The sequence below is a fragment of the Lepisosteus oculatus genome, chromosome 8 (genome assembly GCF_040954835.1).
Source record: "Lepisosteus oculatus isolate fLepOcu1 chromosome 8, fLepOcu1.hap2, whole genome shotgun sequence".
NCBI classification, from domain to species: Eukaryota; Metazoa; Chordata; class Actinopteri; order Semionotiformes; family Lepisosteidae; genus Lepisosteus; species Lepisosteus oculatus.
Window position 1 is genome coordinate 51,952,890 of NC_090703.1, and position 21,196 is coordinate 51,974,085.

Genomic DNA, 21,196 nt, shown 5'->3' on the forward strand with positions numbered 1-21,196 from the left:
AAATAATTGGGTTTCTTCATCTTTTCTATGTGATAACATTTTATTTACATTTTTAATATATTTACACCCACTTTCACATGCAATTTGGACACATTTCTAAGCCATGTGAAAAACACTTGAGACTTTTGAGCAAGTCATTGTAACTAGTTCAGCACTTTGCTGCGAAGCACACTGCCAGTGAGACACACTGAGTTGTGTTTATTAATTTTGTGAAGCAGGCTCACAGATAATTTGAAAGGATGCATCCTAAGTATTATTTCCTCGGCATGTCATTGGCACTGACAGCCCATAAATGCAAACAGAAAGAAACAACTGATACAACGGAGATTAGAATGGTGATCCCTCACCTCTCCCTGCGTTACACAGAGCAGCTGGGATGGCTGATGGTCACAATCAGATAATTGTTCAACGGGAAGCTGTTTCTGTATCTATGTTTATTTAATCAGTAAAACCATGAGGCGGTATTTTGACATTTTATTTTTAATCGCATCCTTTTCCCATTGCTTTCCCTTTAATGAACTGTCTTTTCTTTATTTTCTGGTTGAACAACCTTTGTAATCATCTCATCTCTAGATTGTTCTTTCTTTAGTGTGGAGGATTACTATTACAGCAAATTAAGCAGGAGCCCATCGCAGCAAGGAGGTCTAAATGTGTAGCTATGCCTGCATTTGGTGTTTTATTTTTTAAAGCTAATTATGTATGCATGATTAAATCAGGTATCATTTATATCAGGTTTTTAAAATTTAGCGATTTAAAAGGAAAAAAAGGCATCTGTTTGATTATATTAACTGATTGATAACATGTTTGAGATGTTATTGTGTAAAAGTATTTAGTGCATCATTGAAGGTGGCTGATTTTCATGGTAGTCTTTATTTTGAAAGAAAAAATAACCAACTGTAGCACTGAAGTGAGAAATAAGATGAAATATTTCAAATGAAAACCAGTCCCAAAGTCTAGTTTTATGTAATGGTTTGTTTTTCCTTTACTACTGAAATCAGATTCGGTTTCGGTGTTTTCCTGCAGGAGGAGAGACACTGGGTATGTCACTGGAAACAAATCCAATGAAATATTTAGGCCTGTGAGATGGATTTTTTTCCACTAGTGCAAAGGGAAGGAATCTGTATGGCAGAGGATCAACGATCTGGTTTCAGGAGAAGCACTTGAAGCCCGTGGTGACTTCAGAGCATTTCAAAGTTTAACCCTTTTGTGTGTGCGTTTTTTTTAAAGACTAAACCTTCTTGCAGAAATATTGCGGGAACGTTGGGAATTCTTTAACACCTCTGTTGAAGGAGAGTCTTTTTTGCTGTCCTAAAATAGAAAAATATTTGTTGCAGACTGATGCTAACAATAACTGTGCTTTATCCCAGTGACAGTTTTTTACCTTTGTCTTTCCTTGCCAAGGGAATAGCTGCAGTCCTCTTTGCCAGACATCAGAGATGCTACATCAGGGCGCAAACCAAAGAGTTTCCCGAAATCACAGCAGTGCAGCGGGAAGACATGGACGTGGAGGTGAGAGCTGCTCTCCTAGGAATACTTGAATTTTCAGCTGGAAGCAGTTGGTATAAATAACTTTGTTTTATTACACAGAATTTGTCAGACTCACAGAAGAATACTTATCAAACTAAGATATTTTTGGCAAGGTATTAATCTCCTCCTGTGATAAGAAATAACCAAATAAATAGTGCAAAAAAGATTTCCCTCACTGGTTCCCTAGAGCTTGAATGTGGGTCCCCTACTCTATAGTAACTCACAGAGCAGACTCATTTTAAAGACGCCCTCACAACACCAGCGTACAGACCGTACAGGTGCAGTGTGCCTTTCAGGACAGTTTCACACAGCAGTCGTGATGCCTCGTCCCTGCTTGACTGCAGGAGTATGTTTGCATTCATTCACAGTCTTTCAACCTACATTAATTTTTAATTGACTGCGCCCATCGTTTTGGGTAAATAGCCTTTAGGAAAGGAATAAAAGGCCCTGAGAAAAAAAAAGTAAGCTATTAAAATGGGATTTGAAGGTGTTTACTCCTTGGATTTCTGCTGACCCTGGGTCAATGCAATTCTTCGTACTCTCTTCTGTCTCCCACACTCGTGAGAAGCTCAGGTGGCCCATGAATCATTAGGAAGTAGTGCCGTTGTCTTCTGCATGTTGTTTTTTCATTTGTGCTCCAAGCCATGGTGGTCATTATATCCTCTGCTCAATCCTTTCTCATCCAATATGGCCCACTGTGTTGAGCTCACAAGTCTTTCTTGGAGGGCTTTCACAGCTGCCCAGCATACTGGGTTGCAGAGTTGGAGTTGGATATGCAGGTCAAGATTTGGGTCAACCTACTTTGGCCCAGGACAGATTGACAGCATTCAGTCAAACAGAGATGTGGTTCTGCACATGAGATCTCCGTGGCCCATGATCTGATACCTGGTCTTTGGCAGAGTGAGGAGGATCTGTCACCCGTGAGGAGGCCTGAAGCAGCAGATCTCAGCCTAAGAGCTAAGCTTTATGCCTATGCAGTACGTCCTTAAAGATAACCTGGAACTAGACCATTCGTTTGTGCCTTATGCATGAGCAGGAGAACTCTAAAGCTTTCTAAATTTCAAAGGGAGCCAGTGCAGTGTAACGAGGACGGAAGTTATGTTCTCACATACAGTACCTTTAGTTTGTACACAAGGAGCAGCTCTGGACACACTTAATCCTCTTGTAGCTTCATTGATAGTGCAGTAAGTCAGGCATTGCAGTAGGTAAATGTCGATGAAATAAAGGTATGTACTGTATGTTGTGTAAGATGGACACCTGTAAAGTTAAAAAATGCTGCTGTAGTATATAATTACACATGCAAGTAAATGTGAGTGTCATAAACATAGAAACCCAAGTCTGTGACGACAATTAACCTAACCAAGAGACAACATGTAAATATTTAACTGTGAAGGTCCCAGTAGAGAACCTGTGGAACACCTTGAGTAACTGAGACATTATCATATTTCACATAACCAGGATTTACACATAAGCTCCTATCAGGAGACAAATCAATCAACAGAAGCATCAGTGATCACTATGATTTATGACTATCCATATGACTATGACTATGGGTATCCATACAAATCGGAAAAACACCATGATTAACAGTATGTAAAACTACATTTATATCCAGAAGGAGGAGAATATTAACAGTCCAAGAGTTACGACACATCAGCAAATTATTACCTTAACAAGGGCTGATTCAGTGCTGTGTCTTTGTATAGGCACCTGTATAAACACAGAAGTGAAAGGTTCAGAGAGCTCATTAGGTACAAAATGAGATTGTAATTGAGCTGCCGCTGCCTGTTCCAGGACTTCTGGAGAAAAGTCAGATTACAAAGAGGACTGATGTTCTGAAGCGCTTCAAGGCCCAGGCCTGAAAACGGCTGTAATGGCCTGCAAATTAGGCATGTAAGTACAAGGAAAACTTTCAGGGACACATTGACAAAGATAGTGATGGACTGTCTAAGAGCCAAGATGCGAAATTTGAGCAGGAAAGCAGGGACACAGTCCAAAACACAGAAAGAAAGCCTCACTGCCAGCTCAGTCACATAAGCAGCATCCACAGCAGTCAAGAGAGAAAAGCTCAGATCTGCGAGAGCAGCAGACGGCGCAATTCACAACACCCTAGAATTAGATGTGAGGCAGTGTTTATTGAGTGTCGTCCCCTTGTCCGGAGGACCAGCAGGCTGGGTCCCCCCTGCAGACAGAGGAGTGAACCAAGGGCCAGGACGTGGGCTGGAGGAGGGGTGCAGGAGGCAAAATGTGTAAAGAGGAGTTTGCTTGTGATCTGCTGTATTTGACAGCTTTGAAAAAGATAACGTCAGGAACGATTAGGATTTTGAGCAGCTGGAGCAACAGGTGACTTGGTTCTCATCATCTAACCTGAGAGCTCCCTGGTGCTTTTTGCTGTGAAGGAATGAATGTGTTGTGTGTGAAACTGTTGAGAGGAAGCAAAGGCACTTTCTCTCACGTGGACCCCTCACAAACTTTGTCTCTTTTCAATTCAGCTTTGGCATCTTCACTGAAACAGTGCAAATTAATTCAAAGGTCCTGGCAGTCTTGACTTGTGTTTGATTTTTACACGCCCTCACATTTGAGCAAGTTTCCTTTTTTCTTTTTTTGTTTCTTGTTCAGAGAAAGCTACAAATTTGCCATCTGTGGTTTGTCAAATTCCAGTTCCTTTATCTTTTGGCTGAAAGTAAATATTCATGTTTTACTATACTTCAGACGTCTAAAATTAAACTGGATTTACAAATTCTAAAGAGAGCTAACTACATTTTAAAAGTAAATATCAGGATGAGCAAAATGTAAATACAGGTCATTACAAGTACAGCATATGGTTGTACAGCATGGGAAAGTTTTTTTGGAGACAAAACTAGTTTACTCTGTACCTAAGATAAATCTCTGAAATCCACTCAATTGCAAAACAGGTACAAAACATTTATAAATACAAACTTTCTGCTTCACGGGAATCCATATGGTTGCCTTGACTTTGTAAATCATCAAAACAGAACAAATCACCATTAAATTACAACCCTTACTGGAGAAAAGGAGGCCCTCAATCTTTCACAAACCTGAAAATCTGAACCTCATACAACCCTGAAGAGAAGCTGGCAGAGCGCAGCTGAACTCCAGGTATCACACCCTTTCGAACAGGCTAATTACCCGCGTGATTAAACAAATCGTTCATCTAAACCTTTCTTTAATTATGAGTTTAATTTAAGAGAAAACAGACTTGTTCACTTTCTCAGCAAAAAAACACAGAATCACATGGTTGTTGAGGAAGTATTTGTACATAGCCAGTATTTGTAGAGAAGACTGTATATAAAGATTTCACACAGGGGCCACTTTCACTTTTAAAGGTCCACATCTCAAACTGTGCTCAAAATTATTAGGTGGCTGCTCCAGTCACGGTCAGTGATGAAGGAGTCTGGCAGGTTGCAACTGGACATCAAGTATTACTGTAAATAGCTTTGCTCCTCCTTAGCACTCTACACTCTTAACAGACCCAGTTGTTAATTAATTTTCTATATCAGATATATACTTTAAATATAGCTTCCTGAAAGAGATATTGAAATATATTAATGGTTATAAAACACCATTAAGTGTTAGAGTGTACTGCCCATGTTTTGTGTTTAAATTCTTTCCTTGTGCATGAGCAGAACTATTTCTCACCAGGAAAAGCATGTGAGAGGAGGTCCTGTTCCTAAAAATGCCTGGGGCCACACTCAGTATAACACCGTCAACACCAAGGAACCTCATAGGTGTTTGCAGCCTATAAAATTCTAATTATCATGCAATATTGGGGCTGCTCTGGTGTACACAGTTTTTATTCCACTCTTGAGTAATGACCTTCACAACTCCCCCAAGGCATCCTCTCTTACAAATTATTGGTTCATTTCTCAACTCTGAAGCTGAAGTCATGTTGTACTGAAATCTGTGTCATAACCTCTATTTACTTGTAAGGAATACTTTATTTCCTTTAACAGTTAAAAAGGGCAATTAAAATACTTTTTTTTCTATAGGTTTTTAAATTCTCCAGCAAAGGAAAACAGCGCAGGCTGCAAGCAGATATGTATTCATAACCACCTTTTGTTTGTTATAATGGGTAAAAGTATCAAAGGCAAGAAAAACCACTGGGGACTGGTGAAATATTGAGGCAGTCAGAGCAACTACATGCTTTCTTCTTGTTTTATTTTTCCAAATTGAGTTTGGCCAAACGTTTCCTTTTACCTGCCTTACTTTGGAAACAGCTCACTAGTACAGCTGCTCAATCAGCACCAGCAACGCAGTGTCCCCACAGAGCACTTGTGTGGGCAACCACCTCTTACTCACACCGCAAGTTCAAGATCTGGCATCACAGCCGGGGCCACAGCTCGCCCCCGCTGCCAGCTCGCAGGCGCCACTGCGACAGAGATCCCCTGACTCGAGCCCGGACCACCCTTGCAGGGCCCACAGTGTTGAGCACCACTGCTGGGTTAATCCTGGCCAGAGGCAGGCAGCCGCAAAGCTCAGACCTGCACCGGCAGTGCCTGCCGTGTTCTGCTCACTGTGCACCCCTGCTAGACACACAGTATAGCCTCCCCAGGAACAGCAGCATCTATTATCATAGTCTCTTCTCATATCGCCTCTCTCTGAAGCTTCCGGGGAGGAAATGCACTGTTATTAAAGCAACAGCAAAATCATTTGGATACAATAGTTTAATATAAATTCTAAAGATTTACAGTTTAGCTCCAAGGCTTTATATCAAGCTTAACTAATGTGCAATTAAGCTTTAGACTCCAAGAAAAGAATCTAGTGAAAACATTTGTCAAGAGAACTGTTTTCTGTTTCATACACTAATTAACATTGGTACATGAACAACATTTGCATATGCATTTGATTAAATGAGCAACACACAAATTTATTTGTGCTATATATGAATAAATTACCCAAGTAGCTTCATATATCTTTATTAAATGGAAATGACACGCATTCACAATCATTAAGTAATAATAGTTTACTTTACAGCTCATGAACTCAAGTCTCCATAAATTAAGGGTATTAATGTGTTCAGGTTTTGGGTGAGAGCGAGGGAGGGGGGTGTTGTAGTTTGTTAGGCCTGAGGGCTGTGCACTTTAAATACTGACAAAAGCCTTCCTCTTGTTACAGTCACTAAACAAACTGTAATGGTTTCATTCATAAGAAAGTCCGGCAATACTAAGCATCTTCTGTCACTTTTGCATCCATATTGTGTTTTGAAGGGTCTGTAGTTACTGGTATAATTAATTACACAGAGCTGGCAGGGAAGTTGAGTTGTTGAGGAAGTCCCTAAAATTTCTAAGGAGTATTATACACTATGTCTTATATTATGTATTATATTATACATTATGTCTTATATACATACAGTATGTCTTGTCTTTAAGAGCTTTACTGCATTGTACAGTGGTAAAGATAATTAAGTAGTATATAGTATGGAGTTGTAATAAAGTAAGGTGATAAATTGTCTTCATATCTGTTTTGTTTTATCTGCTTAGTAATTTTCTTTAATTATATTTTATTGTGTAATGTGTTTTTATGTAGTGTGAAATGCTTTGAGATGCTTGCTTTTAAAGCTGCTATAAAATACATTGTTGTTGTAAAACAACATGGAACACCACAGAGAGACAGATGAGCACATTGTGTGACTTGAAAGTTCTATGTAAAATTACAGTGCTTGGAGAAACGGAAACATGAACTGCAATTTTATTTTTCTATGAGTAAAGCTCGGAATAAAAAGATTAGCTGAGTTGCTTTTGACAGGTGAAGCCTTCTGAAGACAGACCAAAGAGATGAGAAATGAAGGCAGGGCTGTTTTCCTCCATTCTCTGCATGTCTTTCTTGATGGCAGGGCACTGAGATTGCAGATACGCAGTTTGAAGACTCACAGGTCTGGGTCCCTGCAGAGGAGCCCATTGAGAACCGAGCTGTCCTGCTCAGCTCCAGAATCTCAGAAATGTGTGAACACCTGCCCGTGCACTGGATCCACCCCTCATCTCTGAACGGTAAGGTCTCCTCCATGCAGGGCAGGACTGTCTGGAAGGTTTCTGTTTGTGCTCTAAATCAAGAAGAAATCAGGTAGACAAATAACCCATTTCATCATGGAATACATTTTTTCGCCTGAGACTTTTTTAATAATTGTGGAATGTTTCATCTGATCCAGTATGAGCATAATGTAATGTTAGCCAGATAAATAACTGAAAAAGAAAAGGCAGTTTTTATTATGTATATAAAACTTGTTTCTGCTGATTCTACACAAATGTGATCTTCATCTATTTAGACTAAATTTAACCAGTGTAGTTGTTATGTCCCAGTGTGTGGTCCATGTGTGTTTTTGTTGCTATGTTCCACACTTCCTGACCTTGATTGTTCTCCCTCCCCCATTGGTCCATCATTACACCATTGTTTCCGTATTACGTCATCATCAATCAGCTTCTTGGCCAATCAGAATGAAGCTTATTCAGTATATAACTTGGAGGTTTTCAGAATAAATGGGCCTTTCGTTTGACTTTGGTCCAGGTCAGCTCAGCTCAGCTCCGGTTCCGGTGCATGTTTTTGTATAGCTTCGGCTTTTGTTGGTTTGTGTTAGTCTCCTTGTACTTTCATTTGTTTGTTTGTGTTTATCCTTGTTTAGCAATTACCTTGTCCAGATGTGTTGTATCAATCTCTGTGTTCTTTTGTACCCTGTTACTTGTGTCTAGTCTCGTTTTCCCCTTGGTATTCGTAGTTCACTTGTGAACTTTTGTGTATTGGTTTAGTTAAGGTTGTTGGGTACATTCTGCACACATGGTGGATTTCTGTATTGGTACACTTGTTTAGTATGAGTGAGTGCCGTTTGTCTTGTATGGTTTTGGGTAGTCAGTGAAGGTTAGCTAGGGTGTTGAAGACGCCGAAGGCCGAGTGTTTCAGGTTTTCTTCTGTAGTCAGGTGCGCTTTCCCTCACTTTCTTAGTGAGCTCCATTTTGTTTATTTTCTTTTCTGTGGCACCGCTCTAGTTCCCCCTCCCTGTGTGTTAGTGTGTCCTATTACGTACCAGTCACTTATTCACCTTAAAATAATCACTTTTGGCACCAACACTTGTTATCATGTTCCTAAGTCCCTCACCAGAACCCACCTGCATCCAAAAACTATCCTAAATGTTACACCCCTTTACCTCTAGACGCTTGGGGTCGTAACAGAAGTAAACTTCTTTGTTTGTAGTTCACCACACTGTAGTGAAATTTCTCTCTGGCATGCTGAAGGTGGGCTTTTGAGTGAAACATTCGGACGAATAGAGAAAAACACATGCAGACACGCGTCCACGCGACAGAAGACCGAAAGGGAGCACCATGCTTACAGGCCACCTAACAATAAATCACCTTGCAGGAGCCTTTAGATTTCTTTTTTGGAACCCCCTGCACAAGCTTTTCAAGGGAACGTCCTGATGAAGCTGTTTGATTGCTAGTGTTTTAAACAGGACATTATTAGCTCATTAGCATACAGCACAGGGCTGTCAGGCAGAGAGGTGCGTGTCTGGTTTCTGACGGGCCACAGAGGCTGGTTATCTCTCAGGCCACTATCTGTTGTCATCATTCAGGTTGCTTTTGCTTTGGAAGGTCAGCCTGATAGCTTCCCAGGTCTCTATTGGACATCTTTTCACAAATTTGTCATCACTGCCTACACTTCCTTTAATGCATAAGTTGCATGTTAATTGCCTCTCAGGAGCATTAGAATTTATGTTGTATGAAAAACACAGTTCCAGATAATTATAATAATAATTATTCTTAAAAAAGGGAAGGAGGTGGTTTATCTGTAGCCATATTGTACTGTTATACCATATATGCATCTACCTTTCTCTTACAATAAATTAAATGTTTCTACCACATGTCTTTAAGACATACTGTTAAGATTCTTAATTCTAGGAAGAAAGTACTGTATCTCCATTGTTCAAATTATTTTTGCATTTGGATCAAAGAAGAGGTTCTGAAAATGAGACAGAATCACATAATATTAATACCCCAGTTTTGTTTGGGCTTGGTTTCATGTTTCTGAGCTTGAGAGTGTTATGGGTGAGATAACTCTGGAGCCTCATGTTTTCCTTAAAGATCACCTGTGAAGATGTTCTCACCACTGTTCCTCTGTGTCCTGCCCTCACAGACGCCAAGCTCCATGACACTGTGGACGCGGAGGTGGAGAAGGAGTCTGAGGCTGGGGTGAAAGGTCGGCGGCAGGCCCGTGATGTCACAGATTACCTGGACGTCAATGACTACGTGAGTTCTCCGTTTACCCATGCAGCGTCGACAACCTGGGAGTGGACACGTGATAGCTCTCCTCATGTCCTGTTTTACCACAGAAGGGAAAGTTTAAAAAACAATGATTTAATGGTGCAAAATACTTGTCAATGGGTCCTTTTTAAAAATGAGCAAAATTTTAAACAATTAATGACATTACAGAATGAACTGTCTTAAACACAAGGGAATAGTACTGTATAGCAAGGTGTGTTTTCTTCAATTTCTCCTTAGTAGGAAAATTTCTGCTGTCTCATTCTTCTAGGGTACTAGTAGCTTTGCTGCATTTTTTCCTCAGGTCATTAGTTAATGAATGAATGGATTCATTAATTATTCCTTAATTAACAAGCACCTTAGGTTTAAGTAAGAAACTGGTAGATACAGCACAACAGCTGTGGCAACATTGTGTTCCAGGCGCACACACAACTCTAAAAGTCAGTACATACAGGACAAAAACACACTTACAATATTAACAAGTGCAATTGCAAATGCCGCTAATCCAATTTAAAAAATGTACTTCTAAGTAATTCAGTTTTATCATGGGAGGCACCTGTTTTTTCAAGGGGGGAGTAGGTGTTGCTTCAGAGATGCTGCAAAGCTTTGATTAGCAGATTGCCCAATCCTAAACTCACAAACCCAGTTTTACCCATAGTGAAAAGAAGAAAATAAGCACTATAGTGAATATCTTTATTGTAATCCCAATAACAGTGCATTAAGACATGGGGCTTTGGAGAAATTAGGGAAAACAACAGATCAGATCCATCTTATCTATCAGATGACTCCACTGGCTGTGACACACAAGTTAATTAATATTGCCTTTTGAAGCCTTGATGGTTTTTCCTCTTCAAAGAATCTGCCTTTTCCCCAAACTGTCCTGTTTTGTGGCAGCAGCTGAGCAGCAAAGCCGTTAAAAATAACAAGTGAATACATTGAGAGGGAGAGCAGCCTGCTGCAGCCCCTCTGCTGGGCTCAGAGAAAGCAGGTCACCCAGGGGTGCAGGCGCCAAGCACAGTGAGCAGACCCAGAATACCCCAATTCAGCAGCTGGGCCCGGGTGGAACACTCTCTGGGTTCTCTGTCCAGACCTGTTTTTGTCTCCTGGCTACGGTACTGTACCTGCACTCTGAGATATACTTAGAATTTTACAGCATTAAAATACACCTTCTGTGATAGATGCCCTAGACTTTTTGTTAGGTTTAAAGTGCAAAGACACAACGAAACAATAAAAAGTGAAATGGAAATGTATGATTACAGTGGAAAGAAGGAGATCCCCTTTCACAAAAGTGAGTACTTTATGATGCATATCGTGCATGCTTGGTGTAGAGCAGGCAGATTTTGTGTTGGACACTTCAGCAAGTGTCTTGTGAAGGCTGGTGAGAAGGCAGGTATCATTGACCTTTCCTAAAAGCTCTAAGTTCTCGCCTTCATCTCACAATGCCATTGCAGGCTGGCCATGGGGAAGCATTAATATTTCGCAGCAGTCTTCCCCGCTGTGCACTTTTCATAAATAATCATTAAAACTCTGGTGACAGAGGTTGCGGGAAATATAAGGCTGACCTTTCGCCACAGCTGCCATGCTTAAGCGTCGAGCTGTGGAGCATTCCTGGACATCTTTCAAACTGAATAGCTCTCATCCTGGCGCATTAGAGAAACTGCACCATGGACCTTGACCTACATTCCACAGATACGCTTCCTAGATGATTGGGCCCTCGTCTGCTCAGCTGTCCAACTTGAAAATACAGCCCTAACCGGAGTGTTTAGAGGTAGCTGAGTAGCCTCAATGTGACCCTCACAGTTTAGCCCAGGCTAGATGGGCCTTCCAAATGGGAGCACTGCAGACTAGGATCCGGATTAAACCACTGTCTCTCCTGGGCAAACCGGAACCGAGGGCTAATTTTCCTCTTAGGTAAAAGCTAGCCAGATTCTAGATTCCTGCACAGCCCCTGGTGCTCATTGTATTGTACAAAGTGTGAGATGTTTGTTTGTTTTCCGGGGCAGAATTTTATAGAAACAGCAGAATTTAAAAGTAAGCATTAATCATTTAAATGCATTCCACTTGTTATGTGCTGATGAATTCATTTTGAATGGTCCTGACAAAGTTTTCTACATGACAGGCTCATTCATATTAAATGTTTAAGATTATGCTCCAGGGACTGGCACATATTTTAATGTGTGACTGAAAACACAATGAATGCTGAAATAATTACTCCTATCATTAATTAATGTTGCTTGTTTATTACCAGTTGGACAAATTTCCCAAGGTACTGTGTTCTGTTGGCTACCACAAGCCATTATAAATGTAAATGCAAGAGTGATTCGATTTGAGTTGGTATTGAATTTTAAAGGGCAGCATACATTGATAATTTTCTGATGAAAGGAAGATTCAGTTGTTTTCTGGCATCATTTGAACCTACTTTCAGCTTTAAGCCTCCAACTTTCCCCCCAAAGCAGGCTGAATTATGAATAACTTGTTTTTCTGTAATACATATGCATGCCTTCATCTCTCTGATTAAATCATCCATTGTGGCAGAACGTTGTTTACATATGTTTTCAAAGTAGAATAACTGAGTACCAGATTGACATAAAATGCAAATATGTTAATCAATAACAGCTTAGCCACTCCCACTGGAAATATTTATCACACTATCATAAATGATTAAATATATTAATTGTGCCCTTTTATATAAAAAGTAATATATAAATGCAATAGATCCTTGCTCATTAAGATGTGCCAGATGAATTGCAGTGTGCATTAAGAAGTGCACTTTGGGTGGAGCTGTAGCATTGTGGCTCAGGATCTGCACCTGTGGCTGGAAGGTTGCCATTTCAAATCCCACAGCTGGCAGAGGAGTCCTACTTTGTTGGGCCCCTGAGCAAGGCCCTTAACCCCAGCTGCTCCAGGGGTGCTGTACAATGGCTGACTCTGCACTCTGACCCCAAACTTCTCTCCCAGTCTGTGTGTCTGTGTCTCGTGGCAAGCAAGCTAGGGTATGCGAAAAGACAAATTCCTAATGCAGGAAATTGTATATGGCTAATAAAGTGATCTAATCTTATGTTACAGTCAGAACTGTGTTTTTGATCGCCTCCTGCTGGAGGTAGACTGTAGTACAGCTTTTCTCGTGCAGCCCTAGGCTACTGTTTCTGGATGCAAGCCTGCCTTTCAATCCTACTTAAATCACAGAGCTTTGTGTGAATGTGCACAGTGATCCAGAGAAGAGCAGATAATTCTACCCAATGTACACTGCGTTCTGGTTTCATTTAACCCTCATAAAATTCTAGGCCCTTCCCGTAAGAGCAAAACAAAGGATTCTCGTTACACAATAATTATTCTGCTAATTGCTTTAGGATTGTCCATTTCACTTAAAGTCAATGTCAGAGACAGCCTGCTGGGGAGGAAGACAAAGCTCAGCCTGTTGCTGGAGATGAAGAAATAGTGGGGCCTGGGGATGGAGCAGGAGGGGGAGGCAGGGAAGGGGGTCCTGCCAGCAATAACAAATATTGTGCAATTATCCTCTCATCCAGCGGTGCCAGGACCACTTTAATTGAAAGCAACGCCCCCAGACAAAACTTCAGTGGGCAACCTGGGATCAGACAGGAAAGCTGGGAGTGCCGAGATGTGTTCCTAGCGTCATAGAAAGAAAGGTCAAGGGCGTTCTGTGTCGTGTTTGATGCCTCGGTAACCCAGATCAAGAGCATTACCATCATGCTGTTACTTGCTCCAGCTTCTCATAAAAAAGCCATTTTGATTCAGGTGTCAGTGTTAAGGTTAAACGTCGCCATTATTCTCTGGACCGCCTTGCTCATGCCCCCCCACCCAACCCCACCCCCCCGAAGCATCGTGTTTGTTCTTCTCCTTCAGCACAGCGGCAGAGCTGCTGCCTGCAGCTGCCTCGGGGACAGGCCAGTGTGTCCCTGCTGCTGCCTCGGGGACAGGCCAGTGTGTCCCTGCAGCTGCGAGTCAAGGCTTGGCCGTCCGCATGAATACTGACACTGACCTGCCGAGTTCCTCCTCCCCCTGTGTGTGGAAGTGTGGCAGCTTGGTTGGGATTGCACAGCTGGTTGTGCACCTTGTAGGTTAGATCACAGACTTTACCTCTCTGCCTCCTCCTGCAGCACAGGAAACACTGAAGAAATGCCACCAGAGCTTCTGTCCCAAAGTCTGCTCTGGTATCCCAACAATATCATCATCCCAGTGTCTCAGGTCCATGTGAATCTCCACCTGCTAATTCAGAGAGTAAGTGGCTGTGTGTGAGGGGCTACTGAGGACATGCCATGGACAATGGGTGCTGTCTGTCAATATCTGAATTGTTTTGGAGACAAGAGTCAATGCAGCTCTCGTGATAATCAGTTTGCCCCTTCGAGCCCGGTGCCCCCAGTTCTGGTTTTCTGTGCTCCACTGTAGAGAGCTCCAGGTGACTCATCCTGTTGGTCAGACAGCACATGGAGCACTGCAGCACAGGTGCTGCTGACTCCTGCCTGGGCTGGCCTGCTGGCTGCGACTTCCCAGAACCTGAGGCCTGAGCCATTGAAAATGCTCTTCACTTCATGCATTTCTCGCTCACATGAGTGAGAGATGCGCGTCTCCCCTGTGTTGTGCACAGGATCCTCTTGGGCGCTGTAGAAAACCCAGCGCATGATAGCCAAAGGACGCACAGAAGCTGTACAGGAAAGAACAGGCTCTGGCCCTCATTCTCCCCGTGTGATGCAGTGATTATAGTGGTTAAGCAGGTGTGGTTAACAAACAGTTCATCGCTCACATGAGTGAGAGATGCGCGTCTCCCCTGTGTTGTGCACAGGATCCTCTTGGGCGCTGTAGAAAACCCAGCGCATGATAGCCAAAGGACGCACAGAAGCTGCACAGGAAAGAACAGGCTCTGGCCCTCATTCTCCCCGTGTGATGCAGTGATTATAGTGGTTAAGCAGGTGTGGTTAACAAACAGTTCATCCATATCTATATAAGACAAATGAAATGTTTTCATTTACAGTCTTTCATGGACCCTATCATGTAACAGAAAAAAGCCAACTACAGAAGAAGAGCAGGGCATCTTTAGCGATCAGCCTACAAAAGAGTGTTTCTGCATTCAATTAATCATGTTATTATACAGTTAAGATCACTTTTGTTATGATACGGTATGATGCAGTTGCACTGCAGGTGAGATGCAGTGGTCACGTGGGCTCTAGACTTGCAGTGAAGAGGTTAGTAGAAATGCAGCCCAGAGAAGCATGCCTGACCACTGACATGCATTTCTATTCATGAGGAAAAGGAAAAACAAGTGAACAAACACTTCTACTGAAGATTGTCAGGGAGCACTAAAGATGTGAAAGCAATACAAAATGTGGGCCAAGATACAGGAAGCAAAGTAAATCTGACAGTAGATTCATTTTAGGATTCCAGAAGAGACTGGTTCAGACAACATGTAAAAGGTGTCTAAATACTGTATAAAATACTGTACCAGCAAATAAAAGGTACCATTTTTAATATACCTACAGAACTACGAGCTTAAGACAGCTGTTGTTCAAACACAGCATACTGTACATTGTGAACAACAAACACAAATTAAGCAAATTTGGGAAGCTGAGCATTTTTTTCTGAAACTCTGATATCAAGCAGCTGTCAGGGAAGGCTTTGTCCTGATCCATCAAAAGATCTAAAGAGAAAATGATCAGAGTGCTAAGTGGCTTCAGTGCAGTGTGTTATGGCCATGTGCTCTCTCCCGCTGTGTGAAGTCCAGCTGCTGAAAGACACGCTGTATTTCTGCACAATTCGTACTCATACCCCCTCTGCTGATTAACACTTCATTCAGAAACAGTCGAGTCAGTTCCGTCCTGCCCTCAGTTGAGACATTGAGCTTTCTTATAGCATGACGGGGTAACGTTAAGCCACCTCCTTACACCTGTTCTCTGAGCTGCCCTGTGTCTGCTGTTCCTCACAGAGGGAGAACGGAATCGAGCTGGACGACAGACTGGACGAGACGGGGGTCTGCTGCCAGCACTGTCGCCGTGGTTACCGTTTCTGCCAGCGTTACTATCAGCCCCTGGGTGGCTACATGCCCCACCCCTACTACTACCACGGGGGCGTTGTGATCTGCAGGATTGTGATGCCATGCAACTGGTGGATTGCTCGCATGCTTGGAAGGGTCTGAACAGGGCCCTCCTGCGTGAAGCTCATCTACACTCTGGACTGGACAGGATTGTCCCAGACCATCAACAACGTGAACTATTGTTTTGATTACTCGTGCCTAGAATTTCAGGGTTCACCTGCTTTTATAAGGGGGGAGGTATGTTTGAAGTTAGACTAGGCGTTTTGTAGCATTTTGTTACTTATGTTTACAGGTTATGTTAAAACATATTCCTATTCTAATTTAACCATTTCTTATCATGTATTTTTTTTTCCTTATTTAACTTTCACAAAAGAAATTCAAGTCATTGCATTACAAAATTACAGTCTTTGGAATTTAATAATAATCATTCAAGATTCCTGGCTCTGCAGCTGGTGTTTTTATGCCAAGAGCCTTACTTTCTTGTACAATAGGTTCAGTGTCCTCCATCTGGGCCCTGACAATTAGACTAGGTGTTTCCACTGCCTAATCACTTTCATTATTGTCTGTCCCTTTTTATTCTGTTTTCCTGTATCTCTAGTACACGTCTTTGTATTGGCTTGACTTCCTGTTTTATTTTTTTCACGGCACTGCTTCTCCTTAAAATCGTTTTTTGTTTTACATGTCCGCTTTCCTTTCTGAGCCTGTAGCCTGAGATATCACCATTATAACACACAAGGAACAGGGAAGTCTGCTTTTTTATGTGAATATACCTCTGAGTGAAATTCAGCCTTTTCACCCTAATAATTACTGAGTAAGTCGGCATTTTTTATATATTAACACTATTAACTTGCTTGTTCGGTATGAGAGCTCTTCAGGCCACTCAATTACCCCTTGTGGTGTTGCAGGGACTTGACTGGCAGGCCCCCCTCTGTGATGCACATTCATCTCTGGGCCCTTCGCTCTTCTCTTATCCCTCCTTGTCAACTCAGAAAAAAATAGCCTCAGTGAAATAAATTATGAAATGCGATAAACTGTACCTTTTTACAGTATTTTTAATGTGATACATTAGCATGCTCTAATAAATTACAGGTTTAATCATGCAGATCTGTGGTGTAAAAATCTATTTATTAAGTTTTTCTCTGTGATAAATTTCCAAGCTGTCACAGGGCTGCTCCTGGAGTTTCACGCCTCTGGTACAGGAGTAGATCTCTCTCTCCCTCTCTCTCTCACATTACGAATGCCAGGAGGGCATCAGGCTCGTCCTGCTCTGTGGCTGGTGGTCACTTTGAGACCCGACAGCTGGCTTTTGCAATTCTTCCTCCTCATTGCCGCCTCCCCCCTCCTTTCAAGAATTTCGGCAGCGCCCCCTAATGCACGTGCACGTGTGTGGGCATGTTTTACCAGCAGTGCTGGGGACAAAATCCCAGGAAATTCCCCAACGACAATGGAGACATCCCCCACCATAGAAATGGAATTTTGAAATAAATAATTTCAATCAAATTTTGATTTATTTGAAATGTAAATGTGCTTGGGGGTGTATTTTCTCCCCATGAGGGGTTTCATTTGGGTGGTGTATGTAATTGCAAATAAAATTAGAATAAGAATGTGAAATGACCCCCCCCAAAAAAAAAACAGGAATAGAAAAGCATGGGTGTGCGTTTAAAAACGAAGCCGTTCCTTTCATCTATGAAGAAAAGAAAGAAAAACACAGTTCAAAGACAATCTTGAATGGAAAGATTTTGAAATTTATCCTTTTTCTTCTCTTTCTCTCAATCTCTAATATGAGGCTCTTTTCCAATATTTAAACACTATCATTTTTATGTACAGAATGCAGTGTGATTGTAAACAGAGCAGAGAGAAAGTTATTTATGTACAATCTTTGAAATGTTAAAGCAAAACAGAAAAATGTCTGGCTTCACACCACAGAACCTGGGATGGTGATATTTTATAGTGTGGCTTCACATAATACAGACATCTGATTGTCCACCCTTCAGCTGTTCATCTGCAGGGCAGAATGTCCAAATGCATTGAAACAGCTGCAGGTTTTTTGTGCATGTTTGGCAAATACATCGGTCTCACTGACGTCTGGAGAGCCCAGAAGACCTTTCTTTGGGTCAGTCACAGAGCGTCCACTTTAGAGCTGGTGCCAGTCAGGCAAGGTCCAAACAGACTGGTACTGAAATGGACCTGTTGCTTGTTATTTCTGTGTGGAGGAGGTTGGGATGATGCACACCCTGCTATTGAGGTCAGGCTCAAGTCCTGGGTGGCGTGGAAGGATTTCATGAGTGAGGAGACAAAGAGTCAGCTCTACCCAACTTCACCAGGTTGATTCAATACCCTAGACCCTGAACATAATCACACCCGTTTCATCTTATTTAAAAAAATAATGGAAATTAAAAATGGATTTTAAATCTTCACCGATTTAGCAGTAAAATACTGACTCACCAAAAAGATCAATACCAGCTAAGCGTTCACTTGACACATCAGTGCTTTGCATTATTGGCTTTGAAGACTGGAATTCATATTTTTAAAGCAATTAAATAAGCATTTGAATATTCCTCAATGGCAATGCTGTGACTACAGGCCTAAGCCTGAGTCTCAGTGTTGGAGTCACTCTTAGCTATGAATTATACTCGTCTATGATTTTGAACAAACAAGAAGCTTTCTACTCCTAAAGAAATACTGTACATGTCTGCTAGTTCTCTTAATTTTATTAATTCGTTGCTGTTAAAATTTGTCTTACTCTATGAATGCCAGCAACGTTTGAATGTGTAAAAGAGAAAACTGAAATAAATGAGTGGAAAAACTAGTATCTTGAAGTTGTGCATGGTGGACAATAGTGGATGCCCAGGTACAAGTACAGTATAGCTGGCTATTGTGTGCGCATGGTGCTCCAATAACAGCAACTGCCCATCTATCATTCCTTGTCAATCCAACAAGGACTCCCTGATAAATAGGCGCTTTAGATTAGCTGCCTGAGTTCATTGCCAATAGAGCGTTCAAACAGCACATGGAATGTCTTTAACAAAAGCCTGATAGCTTGTTGTTAGAGCCAACCAGATGTTGATCGTAAAGACAAAATCGCAATACAGTTAGTGAGATGATGGAAATATCAAATGCTATTAGAGGGAACTGAAGATTGTCTTCTGCGCAGAACAAAGCAATCTGCTCAGCACAAAGGACAAAAGAGTTAGTTTAGCAAGAGGCATAATGAGAACTCTTTTTTCTGCTTTGGCTTGTTCAGTGTGAATCTGGCTTGTGATGTGCTTTCACAGTTCAGCAGTTCTTATACTGTTCTGTCATTTTCTCATGACTGCTTGAGATACTCGTCCTGTTTTTGCGATGGTGAACACTTCTGTTTCTTTTTCGTGCATCTTTAATGCATCAGACATATTACCCTTATTTCCATAACACTTAAACAGATATCTTCAATGGAGAATTTTCTTAAGACTGCTTTGATCAAGATACATTTTAATAAACTTCAGGAACTGATATCAGCTCTCCACAATAGTGTTTTAAATATTATAGTATATTTTATTTGCTCTGAATCCCAGGATACTAAATGCTCATTAATTTAAATAGCATACAAGTGCAGCATTAATTACACAAAAGAACTGGCAAAGAGTAGTGAATTTGGCAGGAATCTGAGCATTGCTTCAGGGACAATATAAAAGAATAATGGGCATGTGATAGAAATCAGGCTCAACTCTTCCTTACGCAGTACTGACGGGGGCCCAGATTGGAACCCATTGTTCTGGCTTTATTTTCACATTGTCAGTCTGCACTCTTCTAATCCATTCTGTGGCAGAAACTGACACCTTCCATGTCCAGAATTATTAGATTGCAGCCGATCAGGATAAGTGTTTGGCAAATTTGTGAGAACAGAACCCCTGCAGTGGGATAACCAGGCTCCTTCAAGTCTTTCCATCAAGCAAATCCACCTGTTGTCTTGTTTCAAACCATGAAATCTTGCATAAAGCTGACTGAACTTTGCTCAGCCTGCGCTGCAGACAGATTTTGTGAGCACACAAAGCCCTTCATAGACTCTGTGTGCACAAAGAAACAGGAAACATCTCATTTCTTATGATACAAAAATCCTCAACATTATAATGTCTTGTTCTACTGGTATTATAATGTTACCCTCTGACTGTCATCAAGTTAGACTTGCTTTGGTCTCTTCCTGAATCCTGTTGTCTGCTGGAATTGCTACCAAAAAGCAAGTTACAGGGATTTTTGTGGTAGGAGAGACCTCTCCTATTGGATGACTGAATTTGTCCTCTAAAAAAATAAATATAATTTATTTATTGTATTTTTACAGGTCGCAACATTCCTTAGGGGAGTCCAGTACATACAAAGAGCAGGCCCCTAGCTCCTGGTGTGCATGGTGAGCTCTGAGCCCGATTCATTTTTCATGTGTGGCGTCGGACTGGGGGAATTATGATGCTGTAGTGCCACCTTGTGGTTCTACTCGTGAACAACCATAAAGTTGGAAAAGACGATATTCCTTTTTGAGCATGAAAACGGTACTTGGCAAGTTTACTTTGGATATATTTTTATGAATAATTGCACAAAGCAGTACGAACTTTACTAGCCTAGTAATTACTAGCCTTTTTGTTGCAGGTTTTTTCTCCTAAACAAATTGTGAAACATATTGTATAATATAATCAGCTTATGTTTTTAATGGGGATACAGAAAGCGGGTGACCTAGTGGCGCGGTGGGCAGCATTGTTACCTCACAGTGCTGGGCCCTGGGTCCCACTCTATTAACTTGTTTCTATGGTCTCCTCGTGTTTGCACGGGTTCCCTCTGCGTGCTCTGGTGTCTGGATTGATGGACACAGAAAGAATTCATTTCTGGTCTTAACTTTTGGTTATCCATTCTTTCACCACCCCAGTCATGCTGCTGTTTTTTTAATGATCTCCAACTCCAGGAAAGTGAACTACCGTTCGGGAGGTACACCGACAGACAAGCTAGTCTTACCCAGCTGTTTTATCACAATCATTACCAGATTTCACTACATCTCTTTTGTCCACATCTCACATTTTTGTTGCATTCATTCAATATGAGGACCATGCTCCAAATAACAGAGCAAAAGAGAAAAATATGCTGCCTGCCTCACATTCGCCATAATTCATTTATGTGTGGACCATGTTCCAAACTACAAAAAACCTGTATATGGTGCTCATCTCTCATTTTCGCACGTGCACAATTCAACAGGTGGACTGTGGACTCCTTATGATGGAATAAAACAAAAACATCTAAAACAATCAAAAACGACTGAAGTAAAAGAAAACTTATATGCGTGTCTCTACGAATCTGTTTAAACTGGACAATAAATCAGGCAGAAGGAAAGAAACTC

General features: G+C 41.5%; 1 protein-coding gene across 1 annotated transcript in view; it reads left to right on the top strand.

Moving 5' to 3' along the window:
- Positions 1-17,290, top strand: part of tnmd (tenomodulin) — a 52,051-nt gene extending 34,761 nt beyond the window's left edge. The window contains exons 4-7 of the mRNA XM_015351530.2: positions 1,402-1,509; positions 7,382-7,535; positions 9,667-9,779; positions 15,730-17,290. Coding sequence (XP_015207016.1) covers positions 1,402-1,509; positions 7,382-7,535; positions 9,667-9,779; positions 15,730-15,939 — 585 coding nt within the window. The 3' untranslated portion in view covers positions 15,940-17,290. The remainder of the gene's footprint in view (positions 1-1,401; positions 1,510-7,381; positions 7,536-9,666; positions 9,780-15,729) is intronic.
- Positions 17,291-21,196: the final 3,906 nt, after the last annotated feature.